Source organism: Limulus polyphemus, unplaced genomic scaffold (genome assembly GCF_000517525.1).
Source record: "Limulus polyphemus unplaced genomic scaffold, Limulus_polyphemus-2.1.2 Scaffold1773, whole genome shotgun sequence".
NCBI lineage: Eukaryota > Metazoa > Arthropoda > Merostomata > Xiphosura > Limulidae > Limulus > Limulus polyphemus.
The window spans coordinates 203,113-222,528 of record NW_013667383.1 but is presented as its reverse complement, the minus strand read 5'-3'; the positions used below and the strand labels follow the sequence as shown (position 1 = coordinate 222,528).

The 19,416-nt window shown below is 32.0% G+C and overlaps 1 protein-coding gene across 4 annotated transcripts in view; it reads left to right on the top strand.

Annotated features, from left to right (window-relative positions):
- LOC106464895 (protein CLEC16A-like) overlaps positions 1 to 19,416 on the top strand; it is a 59,077-nt gene that overhangs the window by 12,635 nt on the left and 27,026 nt on the right. For all 4 annotated transcript variants that reach the window (XM_022392703.1, XM_022392702.1, XM_013925066.2 and 1 more), the window contains exons 4-10: positions 1,063 to 1,130; positions 1,295 to 1,375; positions 4,222 to 4,327; positions 5,657 to 5,780; positions 6,451 to 6,634; positions 15,221 to 15,271; positions 15,985 to 16,098. In XM_022392703.1, coding sequence (XP_022248411.1) covers positions 1,063 to 1,130; positions 1,295 to 1,375; positions 4,222 to 4,327; positions 5,657 to 5,780; positions 6,451 to 6,634; positions 15,221 to 15,271; positions 15,985 to 16,098 — 728 coding nt within the window. The remainder of the gene's footprint in view (positions 1 to 1,062; positions 1,131 to 1,294; positions 1,376 to 4,221; positions 4,328 to 5,656; positions 5,781 to 6,450; positions 6,635 to 15,220; positions 15,272 to 15,984; positions 16,099 to 19,416) is intronic.

Here is a 19,416-nt window from a genome sequence, read left to right as displayed (position 1 = left end):
TTGGAATTGATATTGATGCTCTGAAGATGCTTGTTGAGTCTAAACCAAGGAAACACACTCATGAAATGGCCCAGAAATTGCAATTCTTTCAAGAAACAATATGTAAACATCGAAGGAATATGGGAAAAAACCATAAAGAAGGTGTTTGGGTGCCCCACGAACTCTCTGATGATCATCGTTTCCAACATGTGAACGTTGCTTTGTCTCTTCTGGCGCATAATGCGCAAGAACCACTTTTGGACAGAATTGTCACCAGTGATGAAAAATGGATTCTCTATGCGAATATTAAATGCCAAAAATAATGGCTCAGTCCTAGAGAAAAACCACTTCCGACCCCAAAACCTGGACACCATCTGCATAAAGTGATGCTTTGAATTTGGTGGGACATCAAAGGAGTAATTCATTTCAAATTCCTCAATCCACAGTGAACTGTCAATGCAGAGATCTATAGTCAGCAAATGAAACGTTTAAATCAAGCCCTTCATCAGAAACGCCTTTCACTCGTCAATCGGAAAGCTGTTCTTCTCCACAACAATGCATGTCCACATGAGGCACGTTTGATGCAACACAACATTATGGAGTTGGGCTGGGAAGTTCTCCCTCACCCACCATATTCTACAGATATGGCACCATTAGATTAACATCTTTTTCATTCACTGCAACACCATCTTAACGGGTAAACGTATGCAAATGTGGAAGGTGTTAAAGAGGACATCAACATGTTTTTTTGCTTCAAAGCCAAGCGATTTCTTTAATCAGGGCATTAACAAACTGATTGTAAGATGGAGAAGCGTTATCAAAAAGAATGGAGACTATTTCATTTAATAAATGTTTTGTTTTGATATATAAGTTGTTCGGGTTTTTTCATCTAAAAAAAAGCAACATTAATTTCTTCACAACCTAATATATCTAGTAGGAATATTAACTAACTTGTGGCTTTAAATAATGAATTTTTTTTGAGTGTTTGGACAAATCTTTTATAAATATTTACATAAAGTGTTAGAAACCTGACTTTGGTACTTTTAGTAATTCTATTTAAATTCATTTTCTTTTGTACCACAGATTACCTGCTATCTAATAACCATGTCAACTCTATAATAGTTCACAAGTTTGATTTTTCTGATGAAGAGGTAAGTGCTTAATACCTACATTAATTATGATAGTTTTTTTTAACATTTAAGCAATGCTGGAAACAATGTACATATTTATTACTAAGTTTCCATAGTTTCTATTCTCTGTATGTTGCTGCTTTATTGTTTAGGATCATTCTAATTACTTGTTTCTGTATTTACAGGTAATGGCATACTATATATCATTTCTGAAAACCTTGTCTTTAAAGTTGAACCCTCACACTGTAAATTTTTTTTATAATGAGGTAAGGTTTTAAATCCTGTTCGTCAATGTTGTATTTTAATAAAATATATTTTGCTGTATTTGAGAATATTTATTTTAGAAAAAGTCATATACATATTTTCACTTAATGCTTTGGAACTTGTGTACTGTCATTATATTTTACTTAAGATAAACTTTCAAATACATTGCATGGTTTACAGCATAATGATGAATACAATTCAAAATGGGATTTATTATTCATTGGAGAATAATTTGCTCAGCTTTTTGGGGATTTTGCTGTACATTCAACATACCCATGTTTTATCTTTTTGTATAATATAGCATATATTCTTTACTAAAACAAGTTAATTCATATAAACAAAACATTCTTATCCGTATATGCTGTATTGATATTTTCATGTCTGTATAGACTTAGTATTTTGACATCACAGACATCTAATTTTAACCAGTGCTGCATTCAACATACCACATGACACACAAAAATTGGTATTTAACTGTGTTTTTTAATATTTACTTTTAGATTAAGAATTATAATCTACAGTTTGATACCAAACTTATTGACATAAATTCATGAAATTGTAGTTCAATAAAATTTTGAATGCGAGTCAGCAAACACGATGACATGGCCTTTGACCTGTGTCCTATCTGGAGAGGGTTAATAAGCAAGCCCAAGTATGGCCTCATGATTAATGTATCAGATTGCTGGTTAAAGGGTGTTGAGTTTGGGATGTGGTGCTACCAATTATGCATAGAAAATACAGCTGAGGGTGTATAATAAGCGTGACAGTAATTTCACTATTTGGTTATGAGTAACTACTTTAAGTGGCAGGTGCTTCTGACTGGTTGCTTTCCCACTGTCTGCAATTCAAAATTAGGAATAGCTGTGTCTGAACCATTGAAGTCTCTCAATCTGGGCATAAGGTGTCATTTGGTACTTTTGTCTCATATCAGTCTGCTTTTCATCATAAAATCAAATTTTTTGAAAATAATTTTCATCAAATAATGCCTTATTCTTATAGTAATCTTCTGTTCTCTGTTTTAAAAAATCTAATTTATTCTTATATTACATACAACAAATTTTCATATTTTAGATCATAAGTTGTCTTAGAATTGTTTTGTTTTCTCACAAAATTGAATGTTCCAGAATAACTTCACCTTTAGTAAAGATGTTTTTATATTGAGTAAAGAATTAATTTGTTTTTACTATTACACTCAAAGTTAATTAAATATTCAGAATGATCTGATTATAATCTTGGAAGAAAATCAGTCTGTTTTACTAGATTGCTGTGCATTTACTTATCAACTAATAATCAATATTACAAAACAATTAAGATTTAGTTTTTACTAACCTAAAGATATTTTCAGATTAAGAATTTATTGTTTTTAATTTAAGATTTGAAAAAATTATTAAATATATTTATTTGTTAAAAGGAAAATATGTTTTTGCTTTTTCTTTTCACCCATGGAAATATTTGGTGCACAGTGAACATTTCCTAATAATGTTAAAAATCAGATTTTACATTTACCCGTACTATTTCTTCATTTTTACATAAATATTAAATATTTTTCAAATAACCTTTTGTATTCTAATGTTGCCAAATCTACGAACAATTACTTTACAAAAATTCACATTTAAATATTACATACTTTTCATTTTGGTTATTTCCATATGTAAAAATATTTTCCTAGACAAAATTGGTAATTAGTACTTTTCACCTTCTTTCATACACTGATTCTTTTAAGAAAACAATATCATAAATGTAATTTTATTTGAATAAAGTTTTTTATCCCCTTTACAACAGCTGTTAGACATCTAGGATTAATAGGTCTATATTTGAAATGGAGTTTCATGCTCTGTTTGCTTATAAATTGTTTTCTAATATAAAACTGGGAAATTATTGTTATCATACTCATATTGATCACCTTTTCAGTTTATTTTCATAAAAATCAAGCAAGCATGTAATGATCAGTCATTGATCTGAAATGTAAATAATTGATCATTCAGCCTAAGCTGATCACTTGGTAGATGTGGTTTTGTATTTTTGCCGATAATGACATTCCCATAAACAAGAACTATGATCAACAAGGAAAAACTGGCACCTATGTTACATGCTTAAAATTCAGAGTTGATAAAGTACAGAGTTACTTTTGTCACTCTCTTGAAAGAGTTATTTTAAGGGTAGCCTTAACACGTTTGCTGCTGCAGAATGAATTAAGTATAAAAAATTATAAACATTCAAGAAGTGCCAAGGAGCAGTCACAGTGTCCAAAACTCGTATGCCACAAGAGAAATTTGGCTTTCAAACATAATTGTCTGTGATCCACTAATGTGTCATGCAGTCTATAACTAAACGTAATTTGTGACCCACTGATGGGGCACATGGCAGCGAACGTGTTAATGATTTAGGTCCCTCGAAGCCTAATAAGCATATGGATTGGTATTATTCTGCTAGGCTAAAATCAAGATCCATTGCACTATGATAGCACAAAGGTTTGTAGACTGTGGCTCCTGTCATCTGTAGCATTAATGGTGCCATTCTTTAGGATGTAGGGGTTGATAAGCTGAAAAATATTTATTGGTGCTGTAGTCGTATTGCAACCACTGCTTTATGCATTACATTCCTGTAAGAAAATTGGATGGACCTGGTTTCATACTCTCTCCAAATGAATACAAGTCTGTTATCTGTTATAATATATAACAAATTATCATGATTTTTAATTGTTTTTCAGTGTAGGTGGGTTTTTTTGGTATTAAGTTTACAAATATTGTAAACCTCGCTAGGTTTTAAATGTCTGTCCACTCCAACATTAGAGAGAGATAGACATTTTCAGTGTAGACACAAGTATCATTTTGATGTATTCTTCTAGCATACTAATGATTTTCCATTGTACACTGAAGCTATCAAGTTTTTTAATCATGGTGAAAGTATGGTACGAATAGCTGTTCGAACACTAACACTTAATGTATTCAAAGGTGAGTATATAGCCTCATAGAAATTTTGATAGATGAGCAGAGAGATAGATATGTAAATGTTCCTTTATTTTTATATAACATTTTTTTTAAATATAGAAAAAGTATTTCTTAACCTTTTGAAGCTATTTCATTCATATTTGCAAATTAAAGTTTGTATATTCTCTTTATCTAATTGCTCTGGCAGTTTTTAGAAACTAAGCATTTTTTTAAATGTCTAGCTATACATCAGGGCCGAAGTTCTATATCATAAGTATAACTTATATTCCAAATGTAAATTCTCAGTTTTTAGGCTTACAAGTAATAATCTAGAAGAAATCACTCATATGTGGAGTGTATGTCATAGCTGAAAACTCCTTACATATTTCTGTGTATAAATTATTTTTCATCTCTGGTCATCTTTCTGTTGACATTGAATGTAACTGCATGTTGTTATTAACCATGTAGATGCATACTTTTTCAGTGATGTCATGCTCAAAATAAGATAATTCAGGTTAAGAGCTAAAATTATCATCAGCTTGCACAAGTTCAATTGTCTCTTCAAGTGTAAAAACTGGAGCAGTTTGATGCCATTTTGGGTCTGTTTTCTCATAAAAAAGTAAACAGTTTTTATCTGCAAATGTTATTGATGCTTTGAATAGCAACATACACCATCTTGAATATGAATTGGTCGCTGGGATTTTCATCTGTACAGATTGGGATTTGGCTATTGATTTTTGTAAGCTCAATTTGCATTTTTAGCAGGAAGTTCAAACCACATTATTTGGTTGCTGTATGATGATGATGATGGATACTCTTAAAGCGTTAAAAATTATTTGTATTCCATAAAAGTAATACCAAAATTACCATGTTTTATGTAACCTAAAAAACAAGTGGAGACAAAATGTCATTTGCTTATAAATTTATTCAGTGAACAGCTATAACTGTTGGGCATTTCATTTTGAGTTTTAATTCTACCTCTGTCTAAACAGATTATTGTGCATATTAATTATTCCTAGTGTATCTGGACTTACTGGTGAACAACATCTCATTTCTTGACATTTTGTAGCTTTTCAATGGTAACTTTTTTAAAATAAAGTCAAGTTTAGTGGTTCTAAGTTTATTCTTTTTTTTTACAATCTTTATTTGTCAACTCTTTCTATAATTTCACATCTTATTTGTTCATAATAAGATTTATAACTTAATCTCAATTACATTTTTTCAGATATTATGTTTCTCAAGTTTTAAAGGATTTAAAATGTTATTATGTTAAAAGTAATAATGAATTTGTTTGGAAGCTATTTATGTTTTGCCTGAAAATACCCTAAATAAGTTTCTGTTTCATGATTTTAGTCCAAGATAGAGCCATGCTGAAGTTTATTAGGAACAAAACTGCTGCTCCATACTTCTCCAACTTAGTGTGGTTTATAGGAAACCATGTGTTAGAGCTTGATAACTGTGTGAGGATGGTAACAGAGTAAGAAAGTTTTTGTTTATTTTATTATAAGACTTTATAGCCACAAATATTTATAGAAATATCTTTCTTGGATCCTCTAAAATAAACCAGTGTTGCCAGTTTTTGTTAACATATGTTTAAGGATCTCTGAAATGTAATCAATTGTAATACTGTATATCCTTATTAAACAAGTGACTGGTTATATGGGAGAATATAAACAATTTAAAGTAGAAGGTGTTTTTGCAAATTTTTGGTGATGTTATAAAAATAGACTAATAGTTTTCTTTTGAGTTTACTTACTTATTATAAGCATTAGTTTATTACAAGTTATAGCTTTTACAGTAAGGAAGAATACTTTTAAAACTTGTACGATGTTTCGATCACTGGGGCCACCAAGCTCAGGTTCACAACTTTTAAAGGTAAAGAAGGTTCTGGTAATTATTGAATGTTGTTTAATTATTAAAACCTTCTTTATCATTAAAATTTGTGTACTTGAGAACGATAACACCAGTGATTGAAACGGCATTCCTGTTTTAAAAATATTCTTTCTTACTGTAAAAGCTGTAACTTGTAATAAAATAATAAAAATAGTCTTTGTTTTTAGCAGTATTTTATTTCCTGTTCATTAGACACTAAGATGGATTTGCTATTTTTATTTCCCTAAATACAGTTTACAATTACTGTTCTCTAGGTACCAAAGCCGATTGCCAGACTTTGTTGCAGAACACCTTGATCATCTGCACTACCTAAATGACATCTTATGTCTTCATATAGATGATTTGAATGATGTTCTCACAGACCACTTCTTAAACAGTTTGCTGGTTCCTTTGTATGTCTTCTCTCTCACTAAAAGACGTCGACACTCTCAAACAGAGGTTAGTGCTATGGTTGTGGAAGAAATTATCCATCTCTGTGTAGATGAAAATATTTTTAATTGAATTGCATCTTAACTCCAAGTTTTGAAAATTCATCGTTAGGAATATTTTGTTCCTAATTTTATGAAGAAAAAAAAAAGGATTGTTAGTTCACTGTTCAATTCTTCTATTTTCATGAACTCTTGAAATATTTATTTCAACATATATTACATATATTGAAGTTCCTTGTCTTGAAAAAATCATGCAGTACATTTCACGTAATTACTTTATGGTGTTTTAAACTCTGAATGCATTGTTAGAGCTTGACTATTTATTTTTCACCATACTTTGGTAGACTTTACTAGTTTTAAAAAAATATATACGTATGATATTAGGAAACTGGACTTAAACAGTACATTATCAGATATTTAAAGCCTTTTTCAAACACTGATATACACTATTATATTTAATACTTTAGTGTTTTTACTAAAATCCAGTGTGTGTATTAATGAAAATTATAAAAGAAGGAACAAAAATACATTCTTAGTCATTTCTAGAGTAGTTAAATATATGTGACAAACATAGGTGCTGTAATAGTTTTGCTGCTAAGGCCTGCTGAGTAATCTTGTGGTAAAACGTAATTTGTTGAAAACTTGTTTTTAATTAAAGACAGTGTCAAAATGTTTCTCTTAATATTTTTTTTAATTTACTAACCTAAGTACGCATATGTGAAACATTATTTAACTATAAGGAGGGTGTTGAGTGATATTATTAAATTCCAAAACATACTTACCTCTGCTGACACTATAGCTATTTCTTGATCTCTAGGGTTTCAACTCTTTGCCCATCTAAGCATTGAAAATGCTTGCTCCAGTCTTTTATACCCCATTCGAGTGCCCTTGGCAAATTATAATTTCCAAGGTTCTCCATCAGCTTCAATCACCTTCTATCTAGGTACTGCATATAAACACTCATTCAGATAATATAATCAGTTTTTCTCAACAAAGCATTCAGCACAGGTTTCTATAAATAGGAGTGTTGTGATTATTCACAATTTACATTGTGACTTTGAACGTAGTTTGTGTTACTATGTTTATATCTTCGTATATTTATAAATTACTTTAATAATAATAATAAAAAATAATAATGATAAAATACACACATATCTACGAGTACGAATTCCCGATTTAATGTTTCTATAACAGAGACTATTCAGACCTTTCCTCTTCCACCTCTGTTATCTGGTATTTGTCAACGACCAGGGGAGGGGTCCTCTCAGTCAAAGCTGTCGGTGATATGACCCATAGTGAGATGGACAAATATATGCTGACTAAGGGGTTCTGAGGCCACTTTTGCAAATGACCCGGACCAGCTGGGGGGAATCCTTTTACTAGGTGGGCCTCAACAGAGGATCATTTTGATCAGCCACCTCCAGCCCCTTTTTCTTCAGTTGGTTACTTGGGTTTGTGAGGTTTTGGGGGTCTCTCCTATTGCACTTGACTCTCCCCCTTCCTTGTTGGCAGCAAGTGACTACATAGTTTTTCCTCCTTCTCCTGATATTGCTTCTCATGCTGGGAGATTTGCTGCTTTAAACAGATCACAATTTTTTCGGATTCATCTTACTCTCACGACTGTCCTGATATAGTTATCTTCGATCTAACTTTTGTTGGAAGCTTATCAATGTCCCCTTGGCAATTTGAGTCAAACTGTCTTCAGTTCTTTCTCTGATTTCCTGGCTGGTCTGTTGATGAGATTTATTGGGTAGCGATTCTTTGTTAAAAAGTGTTTGTTTACCGTCTTCTGCCTTTGGGGAGTTATGGGAAGTGCCTTTTCTCCATCCCATGTTATTTGCTGGAGTTCCAGAGATATTAGAATCACGATTTTATTCAGTTTGTTTACATTCTTCTTTTTTGTCATTGACTTTTTGTCTTTCTGGCACTAATTTGAGAGTGTCGGCTCTTGATTTTTCCCGGCCCTCCTCCTTCAGTTCCCAGGTCTATTGGTTCTCATATTTGAGTCTGTCCATATTTTCGAGGATTTTTTGGCTCGGACGAACCTTCAACAACAGAGTCAGTGTCTATCCCATTTGCGGGGGAGCAGGGATCCACGGGTATTCCATGCTCTGAATTCAGGGTTGGTCATTCAGTTTACATCATCTTCACCTTTATCTGCACAACCTGTTGCCTTGTCACCTCCAACATATTCACAACAAGTGGAGCTTCGTTCTCAGGCTCTAACAGAGTTATAGTCAAAACGGACAGTAGTAGAGGATTGATCCAATTCTTCTTGGATTTTATTCCCATTTATTTGTTGTACTCATGAAGACAGTAGATTGGCGTCAAACCATCGATCTGTCTCGACTCAATCAATTTTAGATCCTCCTTGATTTACTATGGAATCCTTTCTCAACTTACGATGGCACTTTGTGCCAGGGCTCTGAATGACAAAGTTCGATGTTACTGACACTTATCACCATATTCCCATAGCAGAATCTTCCAGGAGGTTTCTCAGATTTATGCACAAGGGTCAGGTTCTGCAATTCAAGGCTCTTTCTTTTGGTCTTGCATCAGCACCTTATGTCTTCTGCAGAGTTTGTTTGAGCTTTTTCTCGTCATCCACATTCCTTAGACCTGTACACACATGATTATATGGATGACTGGAGTCTGCTGGCACCATCCCATCAAGTAGCAGAACAACATTTTCAAATTCTCCTTTCAGAAGCCACAAAAGCAGACTTCTTTATCAGACTGGAGAAATCTATTCTGTCACCAATGCAATATCTTGTCCATCTGGGTGTGTTTCTGGCTTCATACCATGGAAAGAGCCATCAGGCTTTTACTTATGTCTCCTTATCCTACTGCATGGATGGTTCTCTCTCATTCCTTTGGGACAAGCTAATATGGGATCCCTTCAATGATCACTGCATGATTAATGAATCATGCTTTCTGATCGTTTGGATCATCCTATCTCATTACTCAGGAGCAACATCGTCAATTGCAAATGGTGGTTGGATCAGAACAACACAACCCCATTCCACCACTTCGTCCCCGAGATGCATCTGTTCATGTTCACAGACATCTCTCTTCAAGGATGGGGAATTTATCTTCAAGGTCAGGAGTTCCAGGGTAATTGAACAGGAGTCAAGTCTACTGTCCATATCAATGTTCTCGAACTCCTTGCAGTACACAGGGCAATGGTTCAAGGTCTGTCTCTCTTGAAGGGAAAAATTTTCATGTTACATTCTGAGATACCACCAAACACAAATACCCAAATATAATTTATTTAGGAAGCCTGATAAATTACAGAGGATTTTTGTGGTATTGGTATAGTAATTTATAACTTTTTTGTATTCCAAAATGCTTATGTAAAGTCTACAATAATTATTATTTTTCCATCTCCATATTTCAATTTGGACAAGGCTTAGCAAGTATGGCTCACGAGTGCAAACAAGGACTTCATAGCATCGTAAGTAGTAAAGATCATTGTTTTCCAGATACTTTTTATTTACTGTTTTATATTTGAAGAAAAATAACTGACACATAAGTATTTATTTGAAAATATTAGTGTCAGAATTTAAAATAAAAAAAGATATATATATATAACTTTCCTTTTTTCCAATTGTCAAATAGAAAGGCTTTTAGTCATATTTTTTAATAGTATAAATATAAACTATGTTGTTGTTGGGCTTCAGATTCTTCTACCGTAGGTGTCTGTGACTTGTTAGCAATAAATTCAACAATGAATAAACAGCATGCACTTCACTTGTTTTCAAAATAATATATATTTAGAACAAGTTAACATATGTACAATAAATTGTTCAACACACACTATAGATATTATGGACATATCATAAATACTATATATGTAGTTCTCTTCTTCTTGTCAAATATCCACTTAGGCTTATTCAATTATTTTAGAATTTCGGTTGACAAGCCGAACTATCTTCTCTATTTTTATTGCACTAGTATTCTCTGTGATTCACTTACAATTGTGGCAGGAGTTACCATAATCGTTTGGTCTTCTTTCTTTCTTTTGAAGATTGTCTGCTCCTTTTAAGTGCACTCAGGCTGATTCAATTACCTTAGAACCATGCTTTGACAGAATAAGATTATTTTTCATATCTTCTTTTCTACTGTTAGTTTCACTGTAACATATTAAACGTTAGGCCTATCAATTCTATGGTAGTTAACTTCACACCAACTTTATTCTCTCTTGCTAATATTTGTCTACTTCTGTCTGCCTTCTGCTTCCTGCTCATCTCATTCTATTTATATCTTTATCACTTAATCGTCTGTCTGCCTTCTATATCCTTGATGTGAATGAATTATTAACAAAACTTCCTACAATCGTCTGCTTTTGACTCTTATTAGAACAAAAACTAAACAATAATGAAATATTCACTCACAAAAATATATTAATCACTAATATCTAAACCAAATAGTCTTTTATATCATGACAATTAGTTATATTTATATATATGAAAAAAGTGTGAAAAATGAGTAAAGCACATATCTATAACAAAAGCTTTATTATTATTTGCAATGTTTTGGGCAGAAGCCCTTTGTCAGGCAGTTTAAACTTAGACAGAGTCATTGAAGGGTTAAAATATAAAGAGATTCTAAATTACACACGTATTGCATGAAGCATGTTAACAAAAATATTGTTAGAAGGAACATTGTTGACTGGGTTCTATAAATATCCCTTCAATGATTCTGTCCAAGCCTTTTTTCTAAATAACACGGTTTTAAACTGTCTGATGAAGGGCTTCTGCCTGAAACGTTGCAAATAATAATAAAGTTTTTGTTATAGAAGTGTTTTACTGATTTCTTTCATTATTTTCCACATCTTGCAGTTTTTTCTTCTGTGTTTTTTCTAAACAAAACTTGCCACATATGCCAAATGTAAAGAACTTATACACAACTCTCAGCAGAAATATGATAGTGTTTCTCCAGCATTTTCCTCCAGATACTTTCAAGATTGGCCTCAAACATTTTACAGCTACACTCTCCAACACAAGGTACTCTAACCATATATTTTTTCTCCACAATTGCCTTCATAATAATATTTTATCTTTGGGATTTAAACTCCATTTTCATCCTCTAAGTCTCAACAACTCCTGTAATTTTCAAGTAACCAATAAACTCTATAACTGTCCCAAATCCCTTGTTTGCTTAACCCTAATTAGCCTTTAATAAGCAACGGGATTTGAAGTCTAAAAACATGCATCATCTACGCAAGCAACTATGTCTTTCGTATAAACTAGCCGAAGTTGTTATTATCTGTAAATGTATATGTGAACTTAACACAGAATATTTCACTGTTTTAAATACATAGAGCTCAACAAACTAACAAAACTAGGTGTCCCTATAGCCAACTTATTGTCAAACTACAGTGTGAAAAAAGTTGTAACAATTCTCGGTGATCTTCCTCTTACAAAGGCCGAGCTCTCTGTTTTATCAAAAGGGCTTAATTTTGTGCCCACCCGCAACTGACCAGACAAATATTCTTTGAAAGCCGACATGGAAAACTTCTATAGGTCATGTCATTTAAAATATTAACAACACTGTCAATACAATGGAACCTTAACTCCTATCACGCCCGATTTTACCCCAAGGTGACAGCTTTCCCGTTGATTCTATATGCATCGCACAGTTAAAGTAATTCCATCTGATCCTTTCAATTACTGCAAAGATCAGAATCCAAATTGGTCACCACCAGAAGGAGGTTTCCCAATCCTTGATACTTTTATCAACTGCTGTCGTACTGAAGTCAACACTATTAAATTCAATAATACTAATACTAGGCCTAACATCTCCAAAGATGAGCAATTTGCTCTGTTCTCCCAGAAAACCCACAAGGACATTGTCATCAAACAAGCCAACAAAGGTGGCACCACTGTTGTTTGGCATAAATATCTGTATGTTCAAGAGGCTAACAAACAACTAAGTGACTCCACCTTCTACAAACCTCTCTATGACGATCACCTTTCCCATTTTCAGAAACTTATCAAGGATAGTATAGAAGAACTTATCAAATCTAACCACCTTTTGCCAAAAACCTTATACTTCAACACCCCAGAATTGCCTTTTTCTACATGCTACCCAAAATTCACAAACCCAGGTGTCCAGGACACCCCATAGTCTCTGCCTGTAACTACCCCACTGAATTGATCTCCACTTACCTTGACAGTATTTTTCAACCCCTATTAGACACCCTCCCTACATCCGTTAAAGATAGAAATCATGTCCGTAATCTCTTAAACAAGTTTGACTCTACCATCTCCAATGATTACATTTTCACTATGGACATTCAATCTCTATACACTGATGTACCACACAATGATGGAAATGCTTGCACTTAAACATTTTCTAAACTAAAGAAGCAACTTATATCCCTCCACAGACACCATACTTTGGGTGACTGACTTTAAATGCCGTTGATTTTCACATAAAAACATATCAACAGTTACAAGGTTTGCCATGGGAACCAAAATAGGTCCATCCTATGCAAACCTTTTTTATTGGTTATATAGAAGAACAACTTTTCAGTATCTTCACCCACAAACTTCCTACCTTTTTCATCAGGTACATTGACAATATTCTGAGTCTTTTTACTGGACACAAAGACAAACTCGACCTTTTCATTCATTATGCCGAAACTTACCACACATCTCTTAAATTTATTTCCCAAATTTCTAGTTAGAAAGCTAACTTTTTAGACATCACTATTGACATTTCCACATCTACATTTACTACCAATGTACATTACAAACCCACTAACAGCCATTCCTATTTACACTTTAATTCTTTCCATCCCTCTGAGCACAAACACACTATTTCTAAGGGACAATTCGTACATTTAAGATGTCTGTGCTCTGACAACGCTGACTTCAGGTGTAAAGCTAATCACATGACTCTTTATTTTAAACATTAGAACCATCCTGATAACACTATTGAAAAAGCTAAACTTGCCACATTCAGTTTATCACAAGCTGTTTGTTTCCACTCTAAGAACAAACCACATGGTGACAGAGTTCCTTTAGTCCTTACATACCATCCTTTAACCAGACAGATTAGAAGAATTGTTCAATGCAACTTTACTTTACTAACAAGAAATAACACATCTAATGACATTTTTACCAAACCACCCTTAATTTCTTTCAAATGTGAGAAGAATTTGAAAGAATGTCTAGTACATTCCAAATTACAGACTGAAGTGTCTTTACTCGCACAAACTAACGGAACTTGCCCGTGTGGACGAACTATTTGCCTCATGTGCTATTATATCCCCAGTTATTTACTCTCTCAAGTTAAATCTTTAACTATCATGTAAAAGGCCAATTCACCTGTACATCAGTGTGCATTATTTATTGCATTTACTGTACTAGATGTAAACAACTCTATATTGGTGAAACTATATTCAGATAAGACAGATTCCATGAACATCTCCAAATTGTACACAACAGCACCTTCGACCACCCAGTTCCCAAACACTTCAACTCCACGGATCACAACAGAATTGATGACATGAATGTACTTGTTTTATTACATGCCCCCCACAATAAGTATGATCACGAAAGCCTAGAACATAAACTCATATTTAAATTAAATTATCTCGCACCACACGGAATTAATGAACATTTTTCTTTTAAATGATTACAGTTTCCATTAATATATCTTAGTCACCCCTGTTAACTTGACACTGCCTACACATAGTTCCCTGATCATTATTATTTTTATTATTATTAAATGACTATTTTATCATTTTTTGAATTTATGTTTATTTTTTTCAGAGTCCTTTTAATTTCTAAAATCCAATTTCTATAACTTTAATACTTGTTTTCCATTTTAAAACTGTTTATAGAATTGCTTCAACAATTTTCCTTCTAACAATATTTTTGTTAATGTGCTCCATGCACTGTAATGCTAGTTACCACAAGTAAATATTTCAGTTTTGAATTGCCTCTCTTATGTTGCTCAAGTTTGTGGTTTAATTTGTACATTGGACACAGTGCATATAACTTATTATGCAGATTTTTGTTTTGCTAGAAATTATACCCAAACACTGTTTGAGTAGCTTTACAAGCAATTTTTTGGTAGATGAATCAACCTCACTATTTAAAATGCTGAAATAGTATTGAACTTATAATAAATCTTTTTAAATAGTGGCCTCACAGTGGCTCAGCGGTAAGTCTGTTGGTTATAATGCTAAAAATTGGTTTTGATAACCATGTTGGACACAACATAAATAGCCCATTGTATAGCTCTGCCCTTAACAACAAACAAATTTTAAAGTGTGTCTTAAGGATTTACATTTTATTTTGGTAATTGTTCATGCCCTTTTGTTGAAGCCACTGGCTTTCTGTAGAAAGAGAAAATTATGGTTGTTGCATGCAACAGAAGCTGTTGCTATGTGTTTTATAAAGAAAAGTGTACTTTCATAAACCAGAATTTGTTGTCATATTTTATAGTGAATATTGTTTTGCTAAATACACTGAATAACAAAAAGAAACTTTAATTACCATTGGTTATCATTGATCTATGATTACGAAACCAATACATGATGTTGATATATTTATTTTTCTTTTCTTTTTTAATCATTTTATAGGATGACAAGCCACATGTTAGTAGTGTTGTATCTCTGTTCTTACTCTCTCAAGTAAGTCATCATTAGCTAAGGAATTAAAAATTAATATTTGCAAATTTATTACTCTGTTGAGATGAAACCTTTTCTAAAATTACAAGAATATCAAATATTTTACAAGGAAATATAATACCAAGTTTAACTACCATTTAATGTAAAACATAGAAATCATCTTTTATTTCTGAAATATAGAAAGTTAGAGTATAACCACAATCCACCTTAACCAGTTTGGGTGTAAGCATCCTAAAGGATTTCATATCAGTGATCAGAAACAGTGAAAAACAAAGATTTATTAAAATTATTAACATTGTACACCTGAAAAGCTATAAATTTGTGCAGAGGAAAAGAACAATACCATTTAAATCATGATCTTTCATTTATCTGTGTTTGCTTTGTAATAGGATTTGTAATGTGCATGAAACGGTGATACCTCGTTATTACTTTTTGCATAATAATATGAAACTGATTTGGAAAATAAGAATTTGTTATACAAGATCCTTCATTTTTTATAGCTAGAATGCGTTGTATTTTTGTTATTAAAAAAATATTTGAACTTATATGACACAATTGATACTTATGGGACAAAAAGATAACTTTATATTTTCCTATGAAAAAAAAGATAAAAATGAGTAACAGAATCTCAAGTATGAAGTTTTTCTCACATTTATTTCCATTTGTAAATACATTGTTCTACCTGTGACAGAGTACTGTTTATTTTTTATTGGCAGGTGTTCCTGATTATCTCTCATCAGCCATTAGTCAGACAGCTGGCACACACTATTCTGAATAAGGACATGACAATATTTACAAGCAAACCAAGAGAGGAAGTGGCTGCTCATGGTGTAAGTGTCATCTGCATGTCAAATGGAGAATATTTGTATTGTCATAAAAAAAAGTAATACTTTTTTGTGACTTGAAGCATAAGTTTAAAATATCAGAAATTGTGTTTTGGTGATGGCTGTGGCACCTAAAGTATGAGTTAGTAGAATCTAAACCAAATTGCTTTGGCAAATTTTATACTACATTGATGATATTACTTATGTTAAATGGCTCTCAGAATTGCAGAAATATGGGTTATTGATACTAATATCATCACAAACTGTGAGAAACAGCAACAGTTTTTGAGATAAAAGGAAGCGTTTTTAATTTAAATAGTTCCCTAGTGCATCAGGAAATTATGTATTTGTACAGAGGAAAGGTCCAATATCTATTAAGATATGAATTCATTGGCCTACATATGATACAAAGTTTTTCTTTAATATTTCTTGATTTTTTTGGCTTATGTATGGCTGGTAAGTCATTTAAAATAAAATGGAGGGTCCCGTACAAAAAATTGTTTTTTTCTCCCTTAAAACAGAAATATTTACTTTATACATTATGAACAACCTTTTGTATGTTCCACAAACCATAATTTGTTGTCATTGTTTTGTCAACCATATTTTAGGATATATTAACTATATCTGAATCTTGCAAAGCATATCTTCTGTATTAATATCACCAAAATCGAATTAACTAACTTATCACTGAAAATAGGCACTAGCTTTTCTGTTCACTTCTTTTTTGTCCTACCTTAATAGAAAAATAATAAGATACATTTCATCATTTGATATTCTTTGCAATGGTCATACTTCAACTTGCTTGTTAACCATTTCTGAACCAAAAGAATGTCATTGATATTACTTCATTTGTTTTCCTTCTTACAATTGAAATTCTTATTCATATTGGATGAAACTTAGAACAAATTTACTAAGTAGTATCTAGTTTCAGCTTTAAAAAATTCATTTGATTTAATGTTTCTATCCTTTTTTTGTGTTATGAAATACCCAAAATATTAGTTATGAAACATTGTTTTGAAAACAAATTACAAAATGCTTCTTTGTGTCTTACAACTGTTGACCAGAAAGTTCCAGTTTATACACCAAATCAGTTCCAACTTGATATGTTGATTTGTCAGTTATAGTAATCAGTATCTCTGGCTATAAATGGTAAAAAATGCATCAAAGACTGAAAAACGTTTATCGGTGACCATCACTTTAGTCAAGCTAGGTAACTAATTTTACTTACAGTATTATTGGTCAGAACCAACTTATATTTAATATTGTTTCCCTTCAATAAATAATAAGTTACTTATGTGCATTAAACGTTTGAATATCATGACGCTAATATTCAATAGAATGCTTTGCAGTTACCTAGTGTACTCACTAAACCTAACTAGGTTTACCTGATGTCTTGTAATAGAAGAAATTTCTGTAGATTTCAAACATACATACTTTAACTGAAAAGCATTTTCGGGGATGGAATGAACATCTTGAGAACTATAAAAAAATGTCCAGATATCTGGTTTCTTTCAATCTTTTCTAAACTTTCCATTAGATTCTTTTGTTTGTCCTTGCTTGATCTTGTTACTTTCTCATAAAATCATAAATTACTGCTTACACCACTTCAATCACGCTACAATACTCTTAAAAGCTATGTATTTTTTTTACTTTACAATGCATTTGTCACTTCAGCAAACATATCTTCCAACAAATCAAAGGGATATCTTTAGGGGGTAAAACTTCATCCCACAAATTGAAGATACGTGTGTATTCAAACTTGAATTTTAATCCGTTATGAACCTTAATAAAAAAAAAAAAGAAGACTACATTGAAGCTTTGCACATCAGTAGTGCTTGTACATATTTTAATGACATCCTTTTACCTAATTGTCAAGGTTTTCTTGACATTACCAAACAAATTTGTTTATCAGAAATTACTTTGCAATAAATCTCTTTCACTAATAACAATGTACAGTACCTAGATTTGGTTATATCAGCATCATTAATGAAACATTGAAGTTCAAAATTTTCAATAAAACAAACACTTTTAGTTTTAAAGTAATAAACTTTTCATTTTTAAATACAATTATTCCAAAAAATCTATGTTACACATTTACTATATACAGCATATTACAGAATTTCTACATGTCCTGGAAAGCCTGAAAAATTTCAGTGTTAATTTACAGGCCTGGAAAAGTAATTTAAAATGGAAAAAAATATGAATGCCCTGGAAAAGTCATGGAAAACTGTGACTTAATAACATGCACTATCTGATTTAATAACAGCTAATCATTTCTTTGAAAAACTAACTTAATGAAAATGTAATTACTAAATAAAATTTAAATAACTGAAAAGATATGAGGCCAAAATATTGTGGAAAAGTCATAAAAAAGTATTTTTAACCAAGGGTAGGAATTATGTATTAGATATATTATAATTTTTTCAACATTACAAGATTTTACAAACAAAGCAAATAAACTCATTCTAATTTTTCACAAATGAGAATTAACCTCAAGTATTTTGTAATACAGATTCGTTCAATTTTGCAGGAAATTCAGTAATATTCTTGCTGCCCAATTGTAGGCTTCATAGTTTTACTAAATGTTACGGATTTTTCAAAACTATCGTCTAATTCTTTAAGGTAATAAAGAACCACTATACTATTGTGACTCCTATTAGGTTTTACCTTACATTACATTTAAGTTTGTACTACAATGTATAGTAAAACATTACATCATTAAGTTTGTTAGTTTTCCCTAATTATTATATTGTAGTAATAATTTTGTTATCAATGTGAACTTTCTTGAATTGTATTGTGTATAGTATGCAGGTACATAGATAATATTTCTTACCTACTTTTATCTAGTGTGGTGGAACTCTTAAAATTCAAAAGAAGTTTATGAAATTTTAACATGTGCACAGTTCCTGCCATGTGTATAATTTTAATAATGGCAGATTGTTTACAGAAGTTGGCTAATTTCCTTTCACTCTAGTTGTCTGTTGTTCTGAATCATTCCACACTAGTGTTATGTGCAATTTACCATGTAGAAGTGACAACAAAACTTTCACAACTAGCAAAGCAGGTGATGACTGAAGGGTGTAACTTCCATCTGGTATTTAATAATGGAATTACCAAGTGATGTGAGTTTCATATGTGCTGTGTGAGTGAAAATGCTTTTCTGATACTGAATAGCTCACTCAGTTTTAGCAGATTTTATGAGCAATAGGTATAATTTTTCATCCAGCAACAATAGTTAGTTATATGCTATCCTTTCTTTGAGGTTACTTTCATTAACGGTATTGGTTATTATTACTTATTACAACAAGTTTTATTATCATTATT